Raw genomic sequence first — 25,000 nt, 5'->3', positions numbered from 1 at the left:
TGATTGTGTGTAGTATGATTTTGTGTAGTATGATTGTGTGTGTAGTATGATTGTGTGTAGTATGATTTTGTGTAGTATGATTGTGTGTGTAGTATGATTGTGTGTGTAGTATGATTGTGTGTAATATGATTGTGTGTAGTATGATTGTGTGTAGTATGATTGTGTGTGTAGTATGATTGTGTGTGTAGTATGATTGTGTGTGTAGTATGATTGTGTGTGTAGTATGATTGTGTGTAGTATGATTGTGTGTAGTATGATTGTGTGTGTAGTATGATTGTGTGTAGTATGATTGTGTGTAGTATGATTGTGTGTAATATGATTGTGTGTAGTATGATTGTGTGTAGTATGATTGTGTGTGTAGTATGATTGTGTGTAGTATGATTGTGTGTAGTATGATTGTGTGTGTAGTATGATTGTGTGTGTAGTATGATTGTGTGTAATATGATTGTGTGTAGTATGATTGTGTGTAGTATGATTGTGTGTAGTATGATTGTGTGTAGTATGATTGTGTGTGTAGTATGATTGTGTGTAGTATGATTGTGTGTAGTATGATTGTGTGTAATATGATTGTGTGTAGTATGATTGTGTGTAGTATGATTGTGTGTGTAGTATGATTGTGTGTAGTATGATTGTGTGTAGTATGATTGTGTGTGTAGTATGATTGTGTGTTTATGTGTATGTGTGTAGTATGATTGTGTGTGTAGTATGATTGTGTGTGTAGTATGATTGTGTGTTTGTGTGTAGTATATATTTTTTCACCTGGGGTGTTCTTATTGCCTTGCTTTCCCACGAGCCCCCGGGCTCGAATGACCTCCACATCCAGACGCTCCTTCCTGTACACCATCCCGATCTGGATGTCACCTGATCACAACACAGCCAATCAGAGGAGCTTCGTTAAGTGATGTCACAGAAGGGAAGGGTGTGTTTACAGGTGGACTGGTTACAATGTCTGATATCAGACCATTTCCTAATAACTTTTGATTTCTTTTTACCAACCTTAACTCCTCTTAATAAAAAAGTGCTCTCTAGAAGTTTAAATGATGTTGTAGCTAAATTTAAGGAAGTTATTTCAGCTGCCTTTGTTTCTGTTCCATCCCCTAACCTAGTTGAAAACTCCTATAATCACTTTAGTCCCTCTCAGCTAGATCAGTTTGTAGATAGTGCGGTGGATTCACTTAGAGTTACTCTGGATTCAATCGCTCCCCTAAAACAGAAGCCAATCAAACGACAGAGATCAGCTCCATGGTACAACTTAGAAACCCGTACTCTAAAACTAACGTCACGTAAATGTGAAAGAATTTGGCGCTCCACCAAAACGATAGAATCTCGTTTAATTTGTCCAGATAGTCATAATAGATATATGAAAGCTCTACGGCCGGCCCGCACGGCCTATTACTCGTCTCTTATTGAAGAAAATAAAAACAACCATAGATACCTCTTCAGCACTGTAGCCAGGCTGACAGAGAGTCATAGTTCATTCATCTATTCCTTTAGCCCTTAGCAGTAATGATTTCAGCAGCTTTTTTAATGATACAATTCTAAACATTAGAGACAAAATTAGCAACTTACTACCTTTACTTAGTGCAGATTCCTCCTATATTTTCGATTTGGCAGAAACGGCTCCAAATTCTGATACTAACCTCGACTGTTTCTCTCCAATTAACCTCGCAGAACTAAACTCGATTATTTCTGCGTCTAAACCGTCAACTTGTCTTTTAGATCCAATCCCAACCAAGTTGTTTAAGGAAGTCTTTCCTCTAGTTAGCAGCTCCATACTAGATATGATCAATATATCTTTAGCAGCAGGTTATGTACCCCAGTCATTTAAAGTAGCTGTAATTAAACCGCTCCTTAAAAAGCCTACTCTTGATTCAGGAACTCTAGCTAACTATAGACCTATATCTAACCTTCCTTTTATCTCTAAGATCTTAGAGAGAGTGGGAGCTAATCAGCTGTGTGACTGTCTCCATGACAACAGCCTGTTAGAGGAGTTCCAGTCTGGATTTAGAGTTTAGCATAGAACTAGACTAGTTAGAGTAACACATGATCTTCTGTTAGTCTCAGACAGGGAACTTCTATCTGTGCTCGTCCTGTTAGGTCTGACTGCTGCTTCTGACACCATCGACCATCACATCCTGTTACAGAGACTAGAACAATGACTTGGAGTTACAGAGACTAGAACAATGACTTGGAGTTACAGGGACTAGAACAATGACTTGGAGTTACAGAGACTAGAACAATGACTTGGAGTTACAGGGACTAGAACAATGACTTGGAGTTACAGGGACTAGAACAATGACTTGGAGTTACAGGGACTAGAACAATGACTTGGAGTTACAGGGACTAGAACAATGACTTGGAGTTACAGAGACTAGAACAATGACTTGGAGTTACAGAGACTAGAACAATGACTTGGAGTTACAGGGACTAGAACAATGACTTGGAGTTACAGAGACTAGAACAATGACTTGGAGTTACAGGGACTAGAACAATGACTTGGAGTTACAGGGACTAGAACAATGACTTGGAGTTACAGGGACTAGAACAATGACTTGGAGTTACAGGGACTAGAACAATGACTTGGAGTTACAGGGACTAGAACAATGACTTGGAGTTACAGGGACTAGAACAATGACTTGGAGCTACAGTGACTAGAACAATGACTTGGAGTTACAGGGACTAGAACAATGACTTGGAGATACAGGGACTAGAACAATGACTTGGAGTTACAGGGACTAGAACAATGACTTGGAGTTACAGGGACTGCTCTAAGTTGGTTTAGATCCTATTTATCAGACAGGTCTCAGTGTGTTCATGATGAGTCCTCTATGTAGACCAAAGTTAGCCATGGAGTGCCTCAAGGATCAGTGCTTGGTCCGATTCTCTTTACATTATAGATGCTTCCTCTCGGTAGTATTATGAGAAAACACTCCATAAACTTTCATTGCTATGCAGACGATACTCAGCTCTACATAGCAATGAAGCCAGAAGACACCAACCAGCTTCATAAACTAGAAGCCTCAAGGACATCAGGACCTGGATGACCAGAAACTTCTTACTGCTTAACTCAGACAAGACTGAAGTTCTAGTGATTGGACCTAAGAACCTTAGAGAGACTTTCTCTGATGATATGACGGCCCTTAGTAGTATTAGCGTAGCCTCTAGTACCACTGTTAGGAACCTAGGAGTTCTGTTTGATCAGGATATGTCCTTTGATTCCTACATTAAACAAATTTCAAGGACAGCTTATTTTCACCTTGGTGATATCTCTAAGATCAGACAGATCCTGTCACAACATGATGCTGAAAAACTAGTTCATGCATTTGTTACCTCCAGGTTGGATTACTGTAATTCTATTTTAGCAGGGTGCTATGGTAAATCTCTAAAGACCCTCCAACTCGTCCAAAACGCTGCAGCTCGTGTTCTTACTAGAACGAGGAAAAGGGACCACATGACTCCTGTATTGGCTTCTCTCCATTGGCTCCCTATAAAATCTAGAATAGAATTTAAAATCCTTCTGCTCACCTACAAAGCTCTAAACGGTCAGGCACCATCGTATCTTAAAGAGTTAATTGTACCGTACTACACCAGGATCTCTTATCTCTCTCTCTCTCTCTCTCTCTCTCCCAGTGTGACGGAGCGGCTCCATCACGGAGTGTAGACGCACACACCAACACACACGCGGACACGTACACTGCCACACACACACGCGCACCAAACTTTCCCCTCTGCCAATGCTCCTTATCACGCAATTAAACATATCATCTTCCTCCTTTCCCTTCCCGTTCCATAGCGCGACCAAGGGTCTCATACATTTAAATCACCATTCAGGGCGTTGGATGCACGCTCCGTGGCGTCCCGTTCGGATGAAACAGAGGCGGTACATTTCCGCCAGGTAAATAGGTGGACGTGGCGCCCAATCACAACCACGTGATTTAGAAATATACGAATCATAATGCCCGGTGGGAGGGGTTTTTTCCTTTAAAAGGAAGGCTGTGTGGGACCTTCAGGACAGAGAAGGCAAGTTACAGAGAAGGTAACATCTCGAGGACGAATGTTTTTTTTTGAACTACTCATGTTGGAGATTTGTGCTGTAAATATTGTTTTTGTAAATATTTTTTTTTCTATTTTTTTTTTGTTTTGGATTTTTCACATTTTTTTGTAAATATTGTGCACTTGTGGAGGCCGGTGAAGAATAAATCCACCAAACACAGTCTTCGACTACGCCTGTGTGTTTTTTCAAACTTTCTTTTCGGGTGTGTAATAAGAGAACCCCGCCACACCCAGCTTTCATATCTTATTGCTGCTTGTCTCTGTCTTTATATTCTAACCTCTCCTTTTTTCTGGGAGCTCCTGAGCTCTCTTAGGTTCCTCTGGACTGTTGGTGAGGATGGCCTGCCCAAACACCCCCCCACGAGGATGGCCTGCCCCCCCCCCCCCCCCCCATCCTATTCTTCTTTCTGCATCTTGTCCCATTTTCAAGCCCAGCACAGTTTAGCAGATGGCTGTTCCGTCATGATCCGGGTCTGCTGAAGATTTCTGCCTGTTAAAAGGAAGTTTTTTCTTGCCACGCTATGACGGATTAAGCTGAGCTCTTGTAACATAGCCATCAGTAAGGTCCTTTACCTGCTTTATGTAAACAATGAGCATGTTTACCTGCTTTATGTAAACAATGAACATGTTTACCTGCTTTATGTAAACAATGAGCATGTTTACCTGCTTTATGTAAACAATGAACATGTTTACCTGCTTTATGTAAACAATGAACATGTTTACCTGCTTTATGTAAACAATGAGCATGTTTACCTGCTTTATGTAAACAATGAGCATGTTTACCTGCTTTATGTAAACATAACAATGAACATGTTTACCTGCTTTATGTAAACAATAAGCATGTTTACCTGCTTTATGTAAACAATGAACATGTTTACCTGCTTTATGTAAACATAACAATGAGCATGTTTACCTGCTTTATGTAAACAATGAGCATGTTTACCTGCTTTATGTAAACAATGAACATGTTTACCTGCTTTATGTAAACAATGAGCATGTTTACCTGCTTTATGTAAACAATGAGCATGTTTACCTGCTTTATGTAAACATAACAATGAACATGTTTACCTGCTTTATGTAAACAATGAACATGTTTACCTGCTTTATGTAAACAATGAACATGTTTACCTGCTTTATGTAAACAATGAGCATGTTTACCTGCTTTATGTAAACAATGAGCATGTTTACCTGCTTTATGTAAACAATGAACATGTTTACCTGCTTTATGTAAACAATGAGCATGTTTACCTGCTTTATGTAAACAATGAACATGTTTACCTGCTTTATGTAAACATAACAATGAGCATGTTTACCTGCTTTATGTAAACAATGAGCATGTTTACCTGCTTTATGTAAACAATGAACATGTTTACCTGCTTTATGTAAACATAACAATGAGCATGTTTACCTGCTTTATGTAAACAATGAACATGTTTACCTGCTTTATGTAAACAATGAGCATGTTTACCTGCTTTATGTAAACAATGAGCATGTTTACCTGCTTTATGTAAACAATGAACATGTTTACCTGCTTTATGTAAACAATGAACATGTTTACCTGCTTTATGTAAACAATGAGCATGTTTACCTGCTTTATGTAAACAATGAGTATGTTTACCTGCTTTATGTAAACAATGAACATGTTTACCTGCTTTATGTAAACATAACAATGAACATATTTACCTGCTTTATGTAAACAATGAACATGTTTACCTGCTTTATGTAAACAATGAGCATGTTTACCTGCTTTATGTAAACATAACAATGAACATATTTACCTGCTTTATGTAAACAATGAACATGTTTACCTGCTTTATGTAAACAATGAGCATGTTTACCTGCTTTATGTAAACAATGAGCATGTTTACCTGCTTTATGTAAACAATGAACATGTTTACCTGCTTTATGTAAACAATGAGCATGTTTACCTGCTTTATGTAAACAATGAACATGTTTACCTGCTTTATGTAAACATAACAATGAGCATGTTTACCTGCTTTATGTAAACAATGAACATGTTCACCTGCTTTATGTAAACATAACAATGAGCATGTTTACCTGCTTTATGTAAACAATGAACATGTTTACCTGCTTTATGTAAACAATGAACATGTTTACCTGCTTTATGTAAACAATGAGCATGTTTACCTGCTTTATGTAAACAATGAGCATGTTTACCTGCTTTATGTAAACATAACAATGAGCATGTTTACCTGCTTTATGTAAACAATGAGCATGTTTACCTGCTTTATGTAAATAATGAACATGTTTACCTGCTTTATGTAAACAATGAGCATGTTTACCTGCTTTATGTAAACATAACAATGAGCATGTTTACCTGCTTTATGTAAACAATGAGCATGTTTACCTGCTTTATGTAAACAATGAGCATGTTTACCTGCTTTATGTAAACAATGAACATGTTTACCTGCTTTATGTAAACAATGAACATGTTTACCTGCTTTATGTAAACAATGAACATGTTTACCTGCTTTATGTAAACATAACAATGAGCATGTTTACCTGCTTTATGTAAACATAACAATGAACATGTTTACCTGCTTTATGTAAACATAACAATGAACATGTTTACCTGCTTTATGTAAACATAACAATGAGCATGGTCTTGTTACCTGCTCTTTTGTTAATGTTAACAGACAAACAGTAAGGTCCTTTACCTGCTGTTTGTAAAGTGTCTCGAGATAACACCTGTTATGAATTGATGCTATACAAATAAAGATTGATTGATTGATTGATTGAATGTGGACAGGTTCAGCATGAATACATTTTAATTGGTCTTTACCCATAGGGGGCGTGGCCAGAGTCTGCCGTCCAGCCAGCTGGGCAGGGCCTAATCCTTCCAGAAAGCCAGTGAACTGTTTGTCTGACGCCAGCTTTACCCCTGGAAATATCAGGCTGCAGAGATAGAGTCAAAGAATTAAAAACGAGAAGTTCATAAAGAATCTGTTGTAATCAAACTAAAACATCAGAGCAGAAAATGGCAATACAGTTTTAAATACGATATTTGCAGGAGGAGGAAATGTTTCGTACGCTCCAGGTTTGGGTTCATCAGCATCCGGGTCTCGGCTCTGCTGTCGAGTAAAACGTGATTTAAACTCAATGGCCAACCCGGTCTCTACACTCCTCTGGACAGGAAGTCTCACCACCTTCTTCTTCTTTTCCTCCTCTGGAAAGACAGAGCCAGTGAAATACAGAGACAGAGAGAGAGAGAGAGAGAGAGAGATAGAAGACTAAATATCTGCAGTTCTTAAACCCACCTACGGGAGGCATTAGTGCTTTAAGACAACAAACAGTCAACCACCAATCAGAGCTGAGGAGGGGCTGGTTCAGCTCATGTTAATTAGTTAAATTCAAGAAAAGCTTGAAAATAAAAAAATTAAGCCTTTCTTCTAGTCTGCCTCTTTAGGGGGTGGCAGAGAGGAGAGCACAAACAGAGGAGGCGGAGCTAAAACTTATAAATGTTTATACTGCAGTCAGTAAACAAGCCGAAGGAAAAGCTGCTTTGTTTTGGCTTTTGAAATAATGCTGACATGTTGAAGAAACTTCAGGAAGATACAGGTTGGTCAATGAGTGTGACCAAGGTTTGGAATTTTGATTTAAAGCACTTGCAGGAGCACATTAATTGGGAAAGAGTGTGGGAAAATGTGCCTCTCTCATCCCAGAATTACAATTATCAAAATATCAATTTCAAATTCATCCATAGATTTTATTTTACTCTTGGAAAACACTTCTAATTTCATCTTTACCCATTTCTACATTATGTAATGGAAATAAAGTGTGAACCTATTTACATATGACGTGGGATTATCCAGAGGTACAGCTTTTTTGGTAAAAAAGTATCACGTGTGTTACAGGAACAAGTATTCCCTTTCACCCATCGTTTTACTCTTGAATGATGACTGCATGAAGAATTTCAAAATCACAGCTTCAATTACTACTTTTAGATTGAACAGTTGCAAAACTTTCGGTTGAATATTTATTATTGTTATTCATTCATTTATTTTTCCATTTTTCCTCTTTCTTTCATTTTGTTTTGTTATTTGTTATTGATTTTATGTGTGCATACTATATGTATATGTATGTTCTGTGTTGACTATTGATGTCAGTCATTCTCATTGGATGTGTACAATTTTGCCTTTATTTTTAAAAACAAAATATAAAAACATTTGATCACAAAAAAGATATTCTGTGACTATAAAGATGTTCTGTCACTGTAAAAATGTTCTGTAAAGATGTTCTGTAAAGATGTTCTGTCACTGTAAAGATGTTCTGTTAAGATGTTCTGTCACTGTAAAAATGTTCTGTAAAGATGTTCTGTCACTGTAAAAATGTTCTGTAAAGATGTTCTGTTAAGATGTTCTGTCACTGTAAAAATTTTCTGTAAAGATGTTCTGTTAAGATGTTCTGTCACTGTAAAGATGTTCTGTTAAGATGTTCTGTCACTGTAAAGATGTTCTGTTAAGATGTTCTGTCACTGTAAAGATGTTCTGTAAAGATGTTCTGTCACTGTAAAAATGTTCTGTAAAGATGTTCTGTTAAGATGATCTGTCACTGTAAAAATGTTCTGTAAAGATGTTCTGTCACTGTAAAAATGTTCTGTAAAGATGTTCTGTCACTGTAAAAATGTTCTGTAAAGATGTTCTGTTAAGATGTTCTGTCACTGTAAAGATGTTCTGTAAAGATGTTCTGTCACTGTAAAAATGTTCTGTAAAGATGTTCTGTTAAGATGATCTGTCACTGTAAAAATGTTCTGTAAAGATGTTCTGTCACTGTAAAAATGTTCTGTAAAGATGTTCTGTTAAGATGTTCTGTCACTGTAAAGATGTTCTGTAAAGATGTTCTGTCACTGTAAAATGTTCTGTAAAGATGTTCTGTCACTGTAAAAATGTTCTGTAAAGATGTTCTGTTAAGATGTTCTGTCACTGTAAAAATGTTCTGTAAAGATGTTCTGTTAAGATGTTCTGTCACTGTAAAGATGTTCTGTAAAGATGTTCTGTCACTGTAAAAATGTTCTGTAAAGATGTTCTGTAAAGATGTTCTGTCACTGTAAAGATGTTCTGTAAAGATGTTCTGTCACTGTAAAGATGTTCTGTAAAGATGTTCTGTCACTGTAAAGATGTTCTGTAAAGATGTTCTGTCACTGTAAAAATGTTCTGTAAAGATGTTCTGTTAAGATCATCTGTCACTGTAAAAATATTCTGTAAAGATGTTCTGTTAAGATGATCTGTCACTGTAAAAATGTTCTGTAAAGATGTTCTGTCACTGTAAAAATGTTCTGTAAAGATGTTCTGTAAAGATGTTCTGTCACTGTAAAGATGTTCTGTAAAGATGTTCTGTCACTGTAAAGATGTTCTGTTAAGATGTTCTGTCACTGTAAAGATGTTCTGTAAAGATGTTCTGTCACTGTAAAAATGTTCTGTAAAGATGTTCTGTTAAGATCATCTGTCACTGTAAAAGTGTTCTGTAAAGATGTTCTGTTAAGATGATCTGTCACTGTAAAAATGTTCTGTAAAGATGTTCTGTCACTGTAAAAATGTTCTGTAAAGATGTTCTGTAAAGATGTTCTGTCACTGTAAAGATGTTCTGTAAAGATGTTCTGTCACTGTAAAAATGTTCTGTAAAGACGTTCTGTCACTGTAAAAAGGTTCTGTAAAAATGTTCTTTTAAGATGTTCTGTCACTGTAAAAATGTTCTGTAAAAATGTTATTTTAAGATGTTCTGTCACTGTAAAAATGTTCTGTAAAAATGTTATTTTAAGATGTTCTGTCACTGTAAAAATGTTCTGTAAAGATGTTTTGTCACTGTAAAAATGTTCTGTCACTGTAAAAATGTTCTTTTAAGATGTTCTGTAAAGATGTTCTCTCACTGTAAATATGTTCTGTAAAAATGTTCTGTCACTGTAAAAATGTTCTTTTAAGATGTTCTGTAAAGATGTTCTCTCACTGTAAATATGTTCTGTAAAAATGTTCTGTAAAAATGTTCTGTCACTGTAAAAATGTTCTGTAAAAATGTTCTTTTAAGATGTTCTGTAAAGATGTTCTGTCACTGTAAATATGTTCTGTAAAGATTGGCTGTTCCAGTTTTTGGTTTTACCGGATGAACTTGTAATAGTGGTTGGATTTGGACTGACCCTCTGGGTTCAGCTGGGATGCGCTCTGACTCTTCTTTCCCAAGCCAACCATTCCCATCATCTTCGCTCCAAAGCTTGAACGCCGCTTCTTGTCATCATCATCGTCGTCATTTCTTCCTAATGAACAAATTTCCCCGCCCACGCTTGATGACTTGGTGAGAGGTGCTGCTGTCCTGCAGGCAGAGAGGGACACAACCACACTTGTTTATCAACAGATTAAGGGGTGAGACAAAAACTGAGGGGATTTTCAGTGCATCACACAGAGGAAGTGGGCGGGGTCAAGATTGTTGTTTATCACAAAAAGTCAGTCTTACTTTGCAGGTTCAGGCTCCACCTCCTCTCCTTCATCCACTGATTCATTCTTCTGAAGTGTTGCCCCGCCTTGTGCCTCCCCAGCTACTTCCTTTGTGCCCTCTGACCCCACCCCTAACTCCCCTAATTGGCCTTCAACAGGCTCCGCCAGACTGTTCCAGCCAATAAGAAGAAAGAAAAGAAGCATGCAGACAGAAGGACACAACAAGAGACAAGATAATAAGCACATGCAAACAGAACCAAGACAGCTATTGTATGTTTCCTATACTCTAGCTAGTACATGCTAATATACTTAAAGATTCAGTAGCAGCCTGCAGTGTCATTTAGATTTAGCTTTAGAATGCTAACATGCTATCAGAAACAGAATAAGTAAAATGCCTTTCCTATTTTTTTATTTACAAGATTTAGATCAGAATCAGTGAGGAGAACATTTTACAGACAAGGTGAAGATAGTTAACTCTAGAGAGGAGGGGGCAGGGGACACAGATCTCCAATGTTTTGAATCTGGCCTGTGTCGTGGAAAATTCTCCTTTTACGAGGTGGAGAGTTGCTAATTCTCAAAAGAAGAACTTCACGGCGGCGCTTGAATCAGATCTTATTTAATACGTGCAGCACGGAGGAGAGGCAGAGCATCTTCTGTCTAACCTTTACATTACAAGTCCTTTTATACAATACAGAGGGATATGGGGAGGTGACCTTACACTTAAACAAATGGTGATCTTACATTACAATGGTTGGTTGAAGTTTAGTGTATTCTGTCTGTCTGGAGACAGTGACTCTGTGATAATGAAATAACATTTACATTCGTATGGTGCTGTCTGCGAAGAGGATGCCCTCCTGTGGCTCTCTGACACCATTTGTGCTTTCAGACGATTTAGTGGCTCCAGGAAGTCTAAGGTAATTTCTCACACCTACAGTACCCATTTTAAACACTAGATGTCAGAGTTACATACTGCTCCTTTAATATTGATTGGTGATCAGAGTTGTTATCAGTCACACTGATTGAACAGATGATGAATATACCAGAGTTATTACGGTAATCAACTATCACCTCTATGAGAGGATCCTGTAGATAATGACTGCATGAAATATGAAATAAAGTGACCTATCACAGCCAAGTTCTGACAGTTCAAACTGAATTTAACCTCTGTGTTGCTGCTGCAGTCACAGCTGTGTAAACTGAACCCCATGTCAGGTTAACACGTTCTGATATCTGCTCTGTGATTGGTTGCTGGTGTCACCTTATCTGAGGTACTGACCGTGTATCATTGGACATGGCCGACATCTCGCTGACATCACTGTCTGATGATTTAAAGGACAGACTGTCTCTCATCTAGAGACACAGGCAGAGTAGAGGTAAGTGACATCACAAGGAATATCATAATCATGTGATATGATGTCAGCTTACCTTTAATGGATCCTTCATCAGACCTGCAGAGACACAACAGAACATTAGTTCATGACCTCACTCTGATTTCATAGTTTGGTTATTTAAACTAAAAGTGTCAAAGTTACAGTGATGTCACTGAATCAACAAGACTACAGTGACATCACAGCATGAATTAAACAACCAATCAGCTTCAGCAACAGTGACTATGACTCACATAACAAAGAACAATTTAACACACGACAATGTAACTTTCAGCTTAGTAAACAACAACATGTCACTCTGCTGGGTTGAAGCTATGCTAGCTATACTAGCCGTTATGTGATCATTAGCATGGATGATGTCATCATTCGGCCCCTCAACTCCTTAGTGTGTGCATGAAGAAATCCCCATCAAAGTATTTATAGAAGCAGCAAATTCATGTTCTGAGAAATTCAATGTTAGTCATGGGACTAACATGAGAACAGGGAGAGCTACCTCCTTTAACAAAGGCTCTCATTAGCGAAATAGCAGAAGTTTGTTTGAAACGTCCTTGGATCTTTATGGATTTAACATTTTTGGACTTGTCATTTACGTGGTTTAAATAATGGGAACTCAATCATTGTGGATGATTATGATCAGGACAGTTCAGAGACATTTACAGCATTACAGCAGCAAAGCAGGATAGCAGAAGAAAATCACACAGTGCAAAGAAATTAAAAAAGATACAAATATAAGTGCATCAAAACAATAATCAAGAGCTAGTAAAAATATGCATCAATTAAAGAGCTAGTAAAAATATGCATCAATTAAAGAGCTAGTAAAAATATGCATCAATTAAAGAGCTAGTAAAAATATGCATCAATTAAAGAGCTAGTAAAAATATGCATCAATTAAAGAGCTAGTAAAAATATGCATTAAAAAAAAGGAACAGTTGAAATGGCAGTAAGTTAAAGATGTAAGTCTGTATAAACAGTATGAACACTAACATGCACACAGTGCACATAAGGAGGGAATGTTAGTGCACACATTGTCCAGTAAATAAATATTGCAATGCAATCAAAAAAACAAAAATACAAATAAGATCAGGTGACATCTTATAACATTGTTATTGCACAAGAAGAAGTAGTACAGACAGACAGACAGATGGATGGATGGATGGATGGATGGATGGATGGATGGATGGATGGATGTACAGACAGACAGACAGACAGACAGACAGACAGACAGACAGACAGACAGATGGATGGATGGATGGATGGATGTACAGACAGACAGACAGACAGACAGACAGACAGACAGATGGATATGTCAGGATATGTCCTTTGATTCCTACATTAAACACATTTCAAGGACAGCTTATTTTCACCTTGGTAATATCTCTAAGATCAGACAGATCCTGTCACAACATGATGCTGAAAAATTAGTTCATGCATTTGTTACCTCCAGGTTGGATTACTGTAATTCTATTTTAGCAGGGTGCTATGGTAAATCTCTAAAGACCCTCCAACTCGTCCAAAACGCTGCAGCTCGTGTTCTGACTAGAACGAGGAAAAGGGACCACATGACTCCTGTATTGGCTTCTCTCCATTGGCTCCCTATAAAATCTAGAATAGAATTTAAAATCCTTCTGCTCACCTACAAAGCTCTAAACGGTCAGGCACCATCGTATCTTAAAGAGTTAATTGTACCGTACTATCCATCAAGAAAATGACGTTCCCAGAATGCAGGCCTGCTTGTGGTGCCTATAGTCTCTAAAAGTACTATGGGAGGTAGAGCCTTTAGTTATCAGGCTCCTTTGGAATCGTCTACCAGTCGGGGTCCGGGAGGCAGACACACTAGGTACTTTTAAGAATAGACTTCAAACTTTTCTTTGTGATAAATCTTATAGTTAGGGCTGGCTTAGGACCAGCTCATAGTTATGCTGCTATAGGCTTAGACTACCGGGGGAACTGGCACCAGGATCTCTGATCTCTCTCTCCCTCTTTCTCTCCCAGCTTTCTCACCTTATAGTAATAAGATATGTCTATAGTGACAAGCAGTAGCTTGTCTCTATCTTTGTATTCTAACCTCTCCTTTTGAGCTCTCTTAGGTTCCTTGAGCTCTCTTAGGTTCCTTGGGACTGTTGGTGAGGATGGCCTGCCCAAACAACCCCCCCCCCCTCCCCCTGAGGATGGCCTGCCCAGACCCCCCCCCCCCCCCCCCCAACATATCCCATCCTATCCTTCTTTCTGCATCTTGTCCCATTTTCAAGCCCAGCACAGTTTAGCAGATGGCTGTTCCGTCATGGGCCCGGGTCTGCTGAAGATTTCTGCCTGTTAAAAGGAAGTTTTTTCTTGCCACGCCATGATGGATTAAGCTGGGCTCTTGTAATATAGCCATCAGTAAGGTCCTTTACCTGCTTTATGTAAACATAACAATGAGCATGGTCTTGTTACCTGCTCTTTTGTTAATGTTAACAGACAAACAGTAAGGTCCTTTACCTGCTTTTGTAAAGTGTCTTGAGATAACGCCTGTTATGAATTGACGCTATATAAATAAAGATTGATTGATTGATTGATTGATTGATGGATGGATGGATGGATGTACAGACAGACAGACAGACAGACAGATGGATGGATGGATGGATGGATGGATGTACAGACAGATGGATGGATGGATGGATGGATGTACAGACAGATGGATGGATGGATGTACAGACAGACAGACAGACAGATGGATGGATGTACAGACAGATGGATGGATGGATGGATGTACAGACAGACAGACAGACAGATGGATGGATGGATGGATGGATGTACAGACAGATGGATGGATGGATGGATGTACAGACAGATGGATGGATGGATGGATGGATGTACAGACAGATGGATGGATGGATGGATGTACAGACAGACAGACAGATGGATGGATGTACAGACAGACAGACAGACAGATGGATGGATGGATGGATGTACAGACAGATGGATGGCTAACTGCTACACTTGTTTTAAATCTGTGTATTTGATAAAGTTCAGGTCACTGACATCAATACTAGAAGGGGTGGGACTACCAGTCTGAAGGCTGGTGTGGCAAATAGGAGATACTGTACCATTGGCTGTTTTCTTCTGCTGGTCCTCCCATGTGACCTCTGCATCACAGCAGAGAGACAGATGATCGGTCAGACTATAGACACCTTCTCAGGTGATCCTTCTCAAACCAAACCAAACCAGCAGGATCACACACCGTCAACACTACACACACCTGGACACTAACACCTGACCATTGTCACCAGAGCGCATCATCTAATCCATCTGAGACCCTCACTCACCTTTCCTGGTCCCTCCAGGTGTGGCTGAGCGTCTGTCAGGCTCTGCAGCCAACAGGTGAGGTGTAATGTGAGAGACATAGAGAGGAAGAGGGAGTGAATGAGTGACCAAATGTAAAAACAATGTTTATGATACATCTCCATGTATAGGGTCAGTATACAAAGGGACCAATGACAGTGGAGAAGACATCAGCAACTGTCCATATAGTCCATATATAAGTGTCATAGTAACGTCCCTGTGACGTTTCTCCTGCTCTGTGAGCATGGGAGGGGTAAGCAGTCCCACCGCTGTGCCACAGGGATGATGGGATGATATGGGATCACTGTAAGAGGGCGGAGCCAGCAAGGGACATCAGTGCTGTGTGTGTGTGGCATCTCCACATGTTGGGATTTCACAGCTCCGTACACTGTGTGACACCACAGAATGGGATACCAACATAAAGCTAACGATGGAGCTTCAGCCAGCTGCTACACAATCTCACTCTGAAAGCTAATGTGTCTCAGAGTTAGACGGCGACGCTCAGGGGTCAAAGGTCAAAAAGAAAAGATGACTCGTGGTCATTGTGTCACAGATTCTCTTTGATCCCATATTTGATCATCATCATCAACAGGTGATCATCATCATCATCACCATGTGACCATCATCATCATCAACATGTGACCATCATCATCATCAACATGTGACCATCATCATCATCAACATGTGACCATCATCATCATCACCATGTGACCATCATCATCATCAACATGTGACCATCATCATCATCAACATGTGACCATCATCATCATCACCATGTGACCATCATCATCATCAACATGTGACCATCATCATCATCAACATGTGACCATCATCATCATCACCATGTGACCATCATCATCATCAACATGTGACCATCATCATCATCATCAACATGTGACCATCATCATCATCAACAGGTGACCATCATCATCATCACCATGTGACCATCATCATCATCAACATGTGACCATCATCATCATCAACATGTGACCATCATCATCATCAACAGGTGACCATCATCATCATCATCAACATGTGACCATCATCATCATCATCAACATGTGACCATCATCATCATCATCAACATGTGACCATCATCATCATCAACATGTGACCATCATCATCATCAACAGGTGACCATCATCATCATCAACATGTGACCATCATCATCATCATCAACATGTGACCATCATCATCATCAACAGGTGACCATCATCATCATCAACATGTGACCATCATCATCATCACCATGTGACCATCATCATCATCACCATGTGACCATCATCATCATCACCATGTGACCATCATCATCATCAACATGTGACCATCATCATCATCACCATGTGACCATCATCATCATCAACAGGTGACCATCATCATCATCATCATCAACAGGTGACCATCATCATCATCAACAGGTGACCATCATCATCATCACCATGTGACCATCATCATCATCATCAACAGGTGACCATCATCATCATCATCATCAACAGGTGACCATCATCATCATCAACATGTGACCATCATCATCATCAACAGGTGACCATCATCATCATCAACAGGTGACCATCATCATCATCAACAGGTGACCATCATCACCATCAACAGGTGACCATCATCATCATCAACAGGTGACCATCATCATCATCATCATCATCATCAACAGGTGACCATCATCATCATCAACAGGTGACCATCATCATCATCAACATGTGACCATCATCATCATCAACAGGTGACCATCATCATCATCAACATGTGACCATCATCATCATCAACAGGTGACCATCATCATCATCAACAGGTGACCATCATCACCATCAACAGGTGACCATCATCATCATCAACAGGTGACCATCATCATCATCATCATCATCATCAACATCACCATGTGACCATCATCATCATCAACAGGTGACCATCATCACCATCAACAGGTGACCATCATCATCATCAACAGGTGACCATGATCAAACCTTGAACCAGTCACTTGATCACAGTGTGAGAGGAAAACAGATTCTCTGCTGACAGGTGAACACAGGTGAGCAGGAAGTGAGAATGTCAAAGCAGGTGCACGTCTGTTTCTACCTGATCAGGTGCCTTTTTCTTTTTTAAAGATTTATTTTTGGCCTGTATTATAGAGAGGAAGGTGGATAGAGGCGGACATCAGGGAGAGACATGCGGGAAATGAGCCACAGGCCGGACACAAACCCAGGCCGCCCGCGCGAGGACTGAGCCTCAATACATGGGCCGCCCGCGCGAGGACTGAGCCTCAGTACATGGGCCGCCCGCGCGAGGACTGAGCCTCAATACATGGGCTGCCCGCGCGAGGACTGAGCCTCAGTACATGGGCCGCCCGCGCGAGGACTGAGCCTCAATACATGGGCCGCCCGCGCGAGGACTGAGCCTCAGTACATGGGCCGCCCGCGCGAGGACTGAGCCTCAATACATGGGCTGCCCGCGCGAGGACTGAGCCTCAATACATGGGCCGCCCGCGCGAGGACTGAGCCTCAATACATGGGCCGCCCGCGCGAGGACTGAGCCTCAGTACATGGGCCGCCCGCGCGAGGACTGAGCCTCAATACATGGGCTGCCCGCGCGAGGACTGAGCCTCAATACATGGGCCGCCCGCGCGAGGACTGAGCCTCAATACATGGGCCGCCCGCGCGAGGACTGAGCCTCAGTACATGGGCCGCCCGCGCGAGGACTGAGCCTCAATACATGGGCTGCCCGCACGAGGACTGAGCCTCAATACATGGGCTGCCCGCGCTACCGCTGCGCCACCAGCGCACGCGTGTCTTTTTCTATGAGATTAATAAACTGCACAAAAACATCCTACAGGTGATGGGTTCTGCTAGTTCTGCTGGTCCTACTGGTTCTACTGGTCCTTGTGGTTCTGCTGGTTCTACTGGTCCTACTAGTTCTACTGATTCTACTGGTCCTTGTGGTTCTACTGGTTCTACTGGTCCTTGTGGTTCTACTGGTTCTACTGGTTCTATTGGTCCTACTGGTCCTTGTGGTTCTGCTGGTTCTACTGGTCCTACTGGTTCTACTGATTTTACTGATTCTATTGGTCCTTGTGGTTCTACTGGTCCTACTGGTTCTACTGGTACTACTGGTTCTTCTTGTCCTATTGAACTGGAATGTCTGAATAAATATAGCTGTACACACCTGGAGTCTGTGGAGTGGGGACAGGGGACGGTGCAGGTGAAGGTGTTGGGGTTGGTGCAGGGGGCGATTCAATAGGTGGCTGTAATTGAACTTCAACAGCTGGAGGAGGGGCTTGGACATGTACAGGAGCTGGGGGAGGGGCTTGGACATGTACAGGAGCTGGAGGAGGGGCTTGTGCAGGTGGTGCAGTGGGGGGTTGGGTTGGGGCTTCAACTTGATTGGGGACTGGGGGCGGGGCTTGGCCAGGGGATTGAGCAGGTGAAGGGGTATTGGCAGCTGTAGGAGCTGGGGGAGGGGCTTGGTCTGGGGCTTGAGCGGGGGGTGAGGCTTGCACTTGGACAGGAGCAGGTGGTGGATGAGCTGGGCCAGTAGTAGGGGGCGGGGCTTGGATTCGTATGAGAGGGGGCTGATTAGAGAGGGGGGCTTGTTTGAGGCCAGTTGGAGGGACCTGATGATGTGGACTGGGAGGAGCTGTGGTTGATGCTCCTGTGATGGGTGTGGCCAAAACTGATCAGAGAGATGAAAACAGACAAAGTGTGCGGAGATGAAGTGACAGTTTTATATGTTCATCTTCACTAAGGCTAACATCCTGAGCTCACCATATAAACTAATGCTACTGATTCTTCTTGGCGTGTGTGTTGGCTTCAGTCATTCAGGAGGGTGTTTACATCAGCGAGGACAGAGCTGGACTCTTCTGTCCTCAGAGACTCCAACAACAGTAACCTCTGTTTGTTAACACCACTCACTACACAATCTCAAATCTTACCGAGTGTATGTGTCGAATTTAAGGATAAGGATAATCTTTATTGATCACCCAATGGGAGAAATTTGGGTGTTACAATTTGTCTAATATCTCGTTGCTCTTCTTAACAGAGCTGCTGAATGCTAACGGTCTCACAGCTAAACACTGTTAGAACCTCAGCTCTGCTTCACTGTAAATTAAAGACAGAATATTCTTCAACTTGTACCATTTTTTTCTTTCTCTGGTTTTCCTGAGAACAGGTAGCAGTGTGAAAGAAGACTTAACATAACGTATGGTTTGCCCCAAAGTATGCTGGGAAATGGAAGCTGTGAGTTTGTTATTAGTTTCACCTGAAGGAGTCAGTGTATCGCTCAGTAGCAGAAATCCCTTCAGTAAGTTAGAGTCAGTGTTTATGCTGATGACACATGTCTATATTCTATATTCACCCTCACAGCTGTTTCTTCTTCACACACAGATATGAGACCTCTCTGAGGATCTCCTGACAGAATGCAGAGAGGACAGAGATAACTTCCACATGTATCTCTGCGTCATGAGTTTTTATTAGTAACCTGGTGAGGCGGTCATGAACTTGATGGATGTTACTCTCCTGCTCTGCACGCATTAGATCAGTGCCAACAGATGATTGGCTGTTGAAGGGTGACCTGTCACAGGCAAAGAGACGTACTTCTGTCCGGAGGTCCTTGTGGTGGGACAATAGGCAACTGGCGTCCTCTGTTTCTGCATATCGGTGATCCCGATGGACTTGTTTGAGTTGATCCACATCGCGGGTTTACCCTGTTGGATGATAATAGGATCAAAGCTCAGAGCATAAACATGTCTCTACTGTTAGCTAAGGTAGGCTACGCTACAGTGTAAAAAGCTAGTGTCTCTAAATGCTATCTGTGGTCACAGGACACTGTCGCTATGGTAACAGGGGGAGCTAACGTCTCTGAGGGTGAAACCTGAAGCTAATGCATTGCTATTTACTGTTAGCATCACAGCAGAGCCAATCAGACATATAAACAGATCGACTGCAGTCACTGTTTTAAACCAATGAGAAGCTGTCTTTCAGTTCTGCTTCCTGTCCTCCGTGTCCATCCCTGCTCTGTCACTAGCTCCATCCTGCAGGCTCCGCCTCTGCTCACATGTATGCAGCTCAAATAATCTCATGATGGCGCCGCATCAATGCCAAACTCAGTTTTCTGTCTTAGCTAAAAAAGGAATCATCCTTCATGTTTGCAGTTTTGTCACCAGCTGAACAACATCAAACAAATATCAACATCAGCTAAACAATAAACAAACCATCACCAGCATGCTGAGTAATCAATTTAACTTGAGTGAAGAAGACAGACAGACAGACAGACAGGCAGGCAGGCAGGCAGGCAGGCAGGCAGGCAGGCAGACAGACAGACAGACAGACAGACAGACAGGCAGGCAGGCAGGCAGGCAGGCAGGCAGGCAGGCAGGCAGGCAGGCAGGCAGGCAGGCAGGCAGGCAGGCGGATGTAGGTTGCAGTGTGATGTCATTAGGAGATCAGTCAATGTTCACAGAGAAAACATGCTTCTTTCGATGGAACCATTTCCATCTCACAGAGTCATACAGAGCCGTTATCTCTCATTGGTCGGCTGCAGGTCACCTGGTTAGAGCAGGTGAGGGGGGGGCAGAGTGTCTGGATCTCAAATGAGCGGAGTCAGCTCGGTCAGTGGAGTGGGAACGGGTGTAGATGGGTCGGTCGGCCATTGCTCTCTGGTCAGCTGAGCGAGAGCGACAATAGTAATCCCGCCGGTCCATGCCACGACTAAACCTGCACATCACCATGACAACCATTACCCACTTTCAGTGTGACAACTGAACTTTGCACCTAGAGTAGGGGTTAGTTAGTGATATGACATCTCCATGACAACCGGAAAAGGACACATCAACAACTGTCAGCCTGTCATATCTGGAGAGCTGCAAAGCAGGTGGACAGGAAGTTCAAGGCACACAAAGGAAATCAATCACAAAAGAAGAATATGGACATTTAAATGAGAGCCCTTCCCCTCGTGGTCGTTCAGTAGTCTGAACCCTTGTGGTCGTTCAGCGGTCTGAACCCTCGTGGTCGTTCAGCGGTCTGAACCCTCGTGGTCGTTCAGTAGTCTGAACCCTCATGGTCGTTTGGTAGACCGAACCCTTGTGGTCGTTCAGTAGACTGAACCCTTGTGGTCGTTCAGTAGACTGAACCCTCGTGGTCGTTCAGTAGACTGAACCCTCGTGGTCGTTCAGTAGACTGAACCCTCGTGGTCGTTCAGTAGACTGAACCCTCGTGGTCGTTCAGCGGTCTGAACTCTCGTAGTCGTTCAGCGGTCTGAACTCTCGTAGTCGTTCAGCGGTCTGAACTCTCATAGTCGTTCAGCGGTCTGAACTCTCGTAGTCGTTCAGCGGTCTGAACTCTCGTAGTCGTTCAGCGGTCTGAACCCTCGTAGTCGTTCAGCGGTCTGAACCCTCGTGGTCGTTCAGTAGTCTGAACTCTCGTAGTCGTTCAGCGGTCTGAACCCTCGTGGTCGTTCAGTAGTCTGAACCCTCGTGGTCGTTCAGCGGTCTGAACCCTCGTGGTCGTTCAGTAGTCTGAACCCTCGTAGTCGTTCAGCGGTCTGAACCCTCGTGGTCGTTCAGCGGTCTGAACCCTCGTGGTCGCACATTCACAGCTCAAAACAGGTCAAAGAGAGAGCGGAGACCTCATATTGTAAGAACTGAGAGAGTTTAGAGAGGACAACAGTCAGCAGCTGAAAGCGATTCGGGAAGAAATTAACAAAACTAGTGCTCGGCTGGAAGAGGCTGAGAGCAGGATTGAGGCGGCTGACACGCGGTTAGATAGATAGATAGATAGATAGATAGATAGATAGATAGATAGATAGATAGATAGATAGATAGATAGATCGATAGATCGATAGATAGATAGATAGATAGATAGATAGATCGATAGATCGATAGATAGATAGATAGATAGATAGTGCTATAGAGAAGTGCTGACCTTCTAGAAACTAGTTCCATGTGCATGTACAGAGGTGTTTGAGGTAGTGCCAGAGGTGTGAGTACAGTCATTAAACAGTCAATGCAGGGATGCAGACTGGGCCATTTAAGTGCTCAGCAACATAAAGGAGCAGTGATTAGCATTAAGTGTCCAAAACAATAAGGTGAAACCAGGAGTGATTAGGGTGATTATCATTAAAGTACCCAACTATTGAGGAGCAGATTAGCATTAAGTGTTGAAGACAATAGAGTGAAACTTGACCTAGTTAGGGTGATCATGTCAACCATTACAGATGTAGCATAACACATCAGTAGGATGAAACCAGACATGATTAGGGTGATTATCATTAAAGTGACCTGTGCTCAGTAAGGTGACTATCAATATGCATTAAAGTGTCCAACTGGGGGCTGACTCTGAGGTCAACAGTGCCTCCTCACCAGTGAGTCCAGCTCTGTACCCACCACAGAGCCAGCCCTCCTCACCAGTAAGTCCAGCTCTGTACCCACCACAGAGCCAGCCCTCCTCACCAGTGAGTCCAGCTCTGTACCCCCCACAGAGCCGGCCCTCCTCACCAGTGAGTCCAGCTCTGTACCCACCACAGAGCCAGCCCTCCTCACCAGTGAGTCCAGCTCTGTACCCACCACAGAGCCAGCCCTCCTCACCAGTGAGTCCATCTCTGTACCCACCACAGAGCCAGCCCTCCTCACCAGTGAGTCCAGCTCTGTACCCCCCACAGAGCCGGCCCTCCTCACCAGTGAGTCCAGCTCTGTACCCACCACAGAGCCGGCCCTCCTCACCAGTGAGTCCAGCTCTGTACCCACCACAGAGCCGGCCCTCCTCACCAGTGAGTCCAGCTCTGTACCCCCCACAGAGCCGGCCCTCCTCACCAGTGAGTCCAGCTCTGTACCCACCACAGAGCCAGCCCTCCTCACCAGTGAGTCCAGCTCTGTACCCACCACAGAGCCAGCCCTCCTCACCAGTGAGTCCAGCTCTGTACCCACCACAGAGCCAGCCCTCCTCACCAGTGAGTCCAGCTCTGTACCCCCCACAGAGCCGGCCCTCCTCACCAGTGAGTCCAGCTCTGTACCCACCACAGAGCCGGCCCTCCTCACCAGTGAGTCCAGCTCTGTACCCACCACAGAGCCGGCCCTCCTCACCAGTGAGTCCAGCTCTGTACCCACCACAGAGCCGGCCCTCCTCACCAGTGAGTCCAGCTCTGTACCCACCACAGAGCCTCCTCACCAGAGAGTCCAGCTCTGTATCCCCCACCTGTCCATAATTATAGACACCTGTCCATACTTATAGACACATGTGCATACTTAAACTCACCTGTACATACACTCAACAAAAATATAAACGCAACACTTTTGTTTTTGCTCCCATTTGTCATGAGATGGACTCAAAGATCTAAAATTCATTCCAGATACACAATATTACCATTTCTCTCAAACATTGTTCATAAATCTGTCTAAATGTGTGATAGTGAGCACTTTTGCTTTGCTGAGACAATCCATCCCACCTCACAGGTGTGCCACATCAAGATGCTCATCAGACACCATGATTAGTGCATAGGTGTACCTTAGACTGTCCACAATAAAAGGCCACCCTGAAATGTGCAGTTTTTGCTTTATTGAGGGTCTGGGGACTCAGAACCAGTCAGTATCTGGTGTGACCACCATTTGCCTCATGCAGTGCAACACATCTTCTTCGCATAGAGTTTATCAGATTGTCAATTGTGGCCTGTGGAATGTTGGTCCACTCCTCTTCAATGGCTGTGCGAAGTTGCTGGATATTAGTGGGAACTGGTACGCGCTGTCGTATACGCCGGTCAAGCACATCCCAAACATGCTCAATGGGTGACATGTCCGGTGAGTATGCTGGCCATGCAAGAACTGGGACATTTTCAGCTTCCAAGAATTGTGTACAGATCCTTGCAACATGGGGCCGTGCATTATCTTGCTGAAACATGAGGTGATGTTCATGGATGTATGGCACAACAATGGGCCTCAGGATCTCATCACGGTATCTCTGTGCATTCAAAATGCCATCAATAAAATGCACCTGTGTTCTTCGTCCATAACAGATGCCTGCCCATACCATAACCCCACCACCACCATGGGCCACTCGATCCACAACATTGACATCAGCAAAGCGCTCACCCACACGACGCCACACACGCTGTCTGCCATCTGCCCTGAACAATGTAAACCGAGATTCATCCGTGAAGAGAACACCTCTCCAACGTGCCAGACGCCATCGAATGTGAGCATTTGCCCACTCAAGTCTGTTACGGCGACGATCTGGAGTCAGGTTAAGACCCCGATGAGGACGACGAGCATGCAGTTGAGCTTCCCTGAGACGGTTTCTGACAGTTTGTGCAGAAATTCTTTGGTTATGCAAACCAATTGTTTCAGCAGCTGTCTGAGTAGCTGGTCTCAGACGATCTTGGAGGTGAACCTGCTGGATGTGGAGGTCCTGGGCTGGTGTGGTTACACGTGGTCTGCGGTTGTGAGGCCGGTTGGATGTACTGCCATATTCTCTGAAACGCCTTTGGAGACGGCTTATGGTGGAGAAATGAACATTCAATGCCCGAGCAACAGATCTGGTTGACATTCCTGCTGTCAGCATGCCAATTGCACGCTCCCTCAATGCTTGCGCCATCTGTGGCATTTTGCTGTGAGACAAAACTGCACATTTCAGAGTGGCCTTTTATTGTGGGCAGTATAAGGTACACCTGTGCACTAATCATGGTGTCTGATGAGCATCTTGATGTGGCACACCTGTGAGGTGGGATGGATTGTCTCAGCAAAGCAAAAGTGCTCACTATCACACCTTTAGACAGATTTATGAACAATGTTTGAGAGAA

General features: G+C 42.8%; 1 protein-coding gene and 1 long non-coding RNA gene across 2 annotated transcripts in view; both read right to left on the bottom strand.

The window, feature by feature from the left end:
• Nucleotides 1-25,000, bottom strand: part of LOC306839909 (regulating synaptic membrane exocytosis protein 2-like) — a 51,819-nt gene that overhangs the window by 3,929 nt on the left and 22,890 nt on the right. The window contains 12 exon segments of the mRNA XM_079368856.1: nt 760-861; nt 6,857-6,969; nt 7,105-7,240; nt 10,205-10,377; nt 10,519-10,668; nt 11,776-11,849; nt 11,925-11,947; nt 14,974-15,012; nt 15,193-15,234; nt 18,383-18,889; nt 19,810-19,919; nt 20,761-20,928. Coding sequence (XP_079224982.1) covers nt 760-861; nt 6,857-6,969; nt 7,105-7,240; nt 10,205-10,377; nt 10,519-10,668; nt 11,776-11,849; nt 11,925-11,947; nt 14,974-15,012; nt 15,193-15,234; nt 18,383-18,889; nt 19,810-19,919; nt 20,761-20,928 — 1,637 coding nt within the window.
• The window catches only part of LOC306839936, a 2,455-nt gene continuing 825 nt past the window's right edge, over nt 23,371-25,000 (bottom strand). The window contains exons 2-3 of the long non-coding RNA XR_013781273.1: nt 23,422-23,463; nt 23,371-23,390 (exon numbers count right to left, since the gene is read on the bottom strand). This is a non-coding gene — a long non-coding RNA (uncharacterized lncRNA). The remainder of the gene's footprint in view (nt 23,391-23,421; nt 23,464-25,000) is intronic.

Source organism: Symphodus melops, assembly GCF_947650265.1.
Source record: "Symphodus melops genome assembly, chromosome: 18".
Classification (NCBI taxonomy): domain Eukaryota; kingdom Metazoa; phylum Chordata; class Actinopteri; order Labriformes; family Labridae; genus Symphodus; species Symphodus melops.
This window is presented reverse-complemented; position numbering and strand designations above follow the sequence as displayed.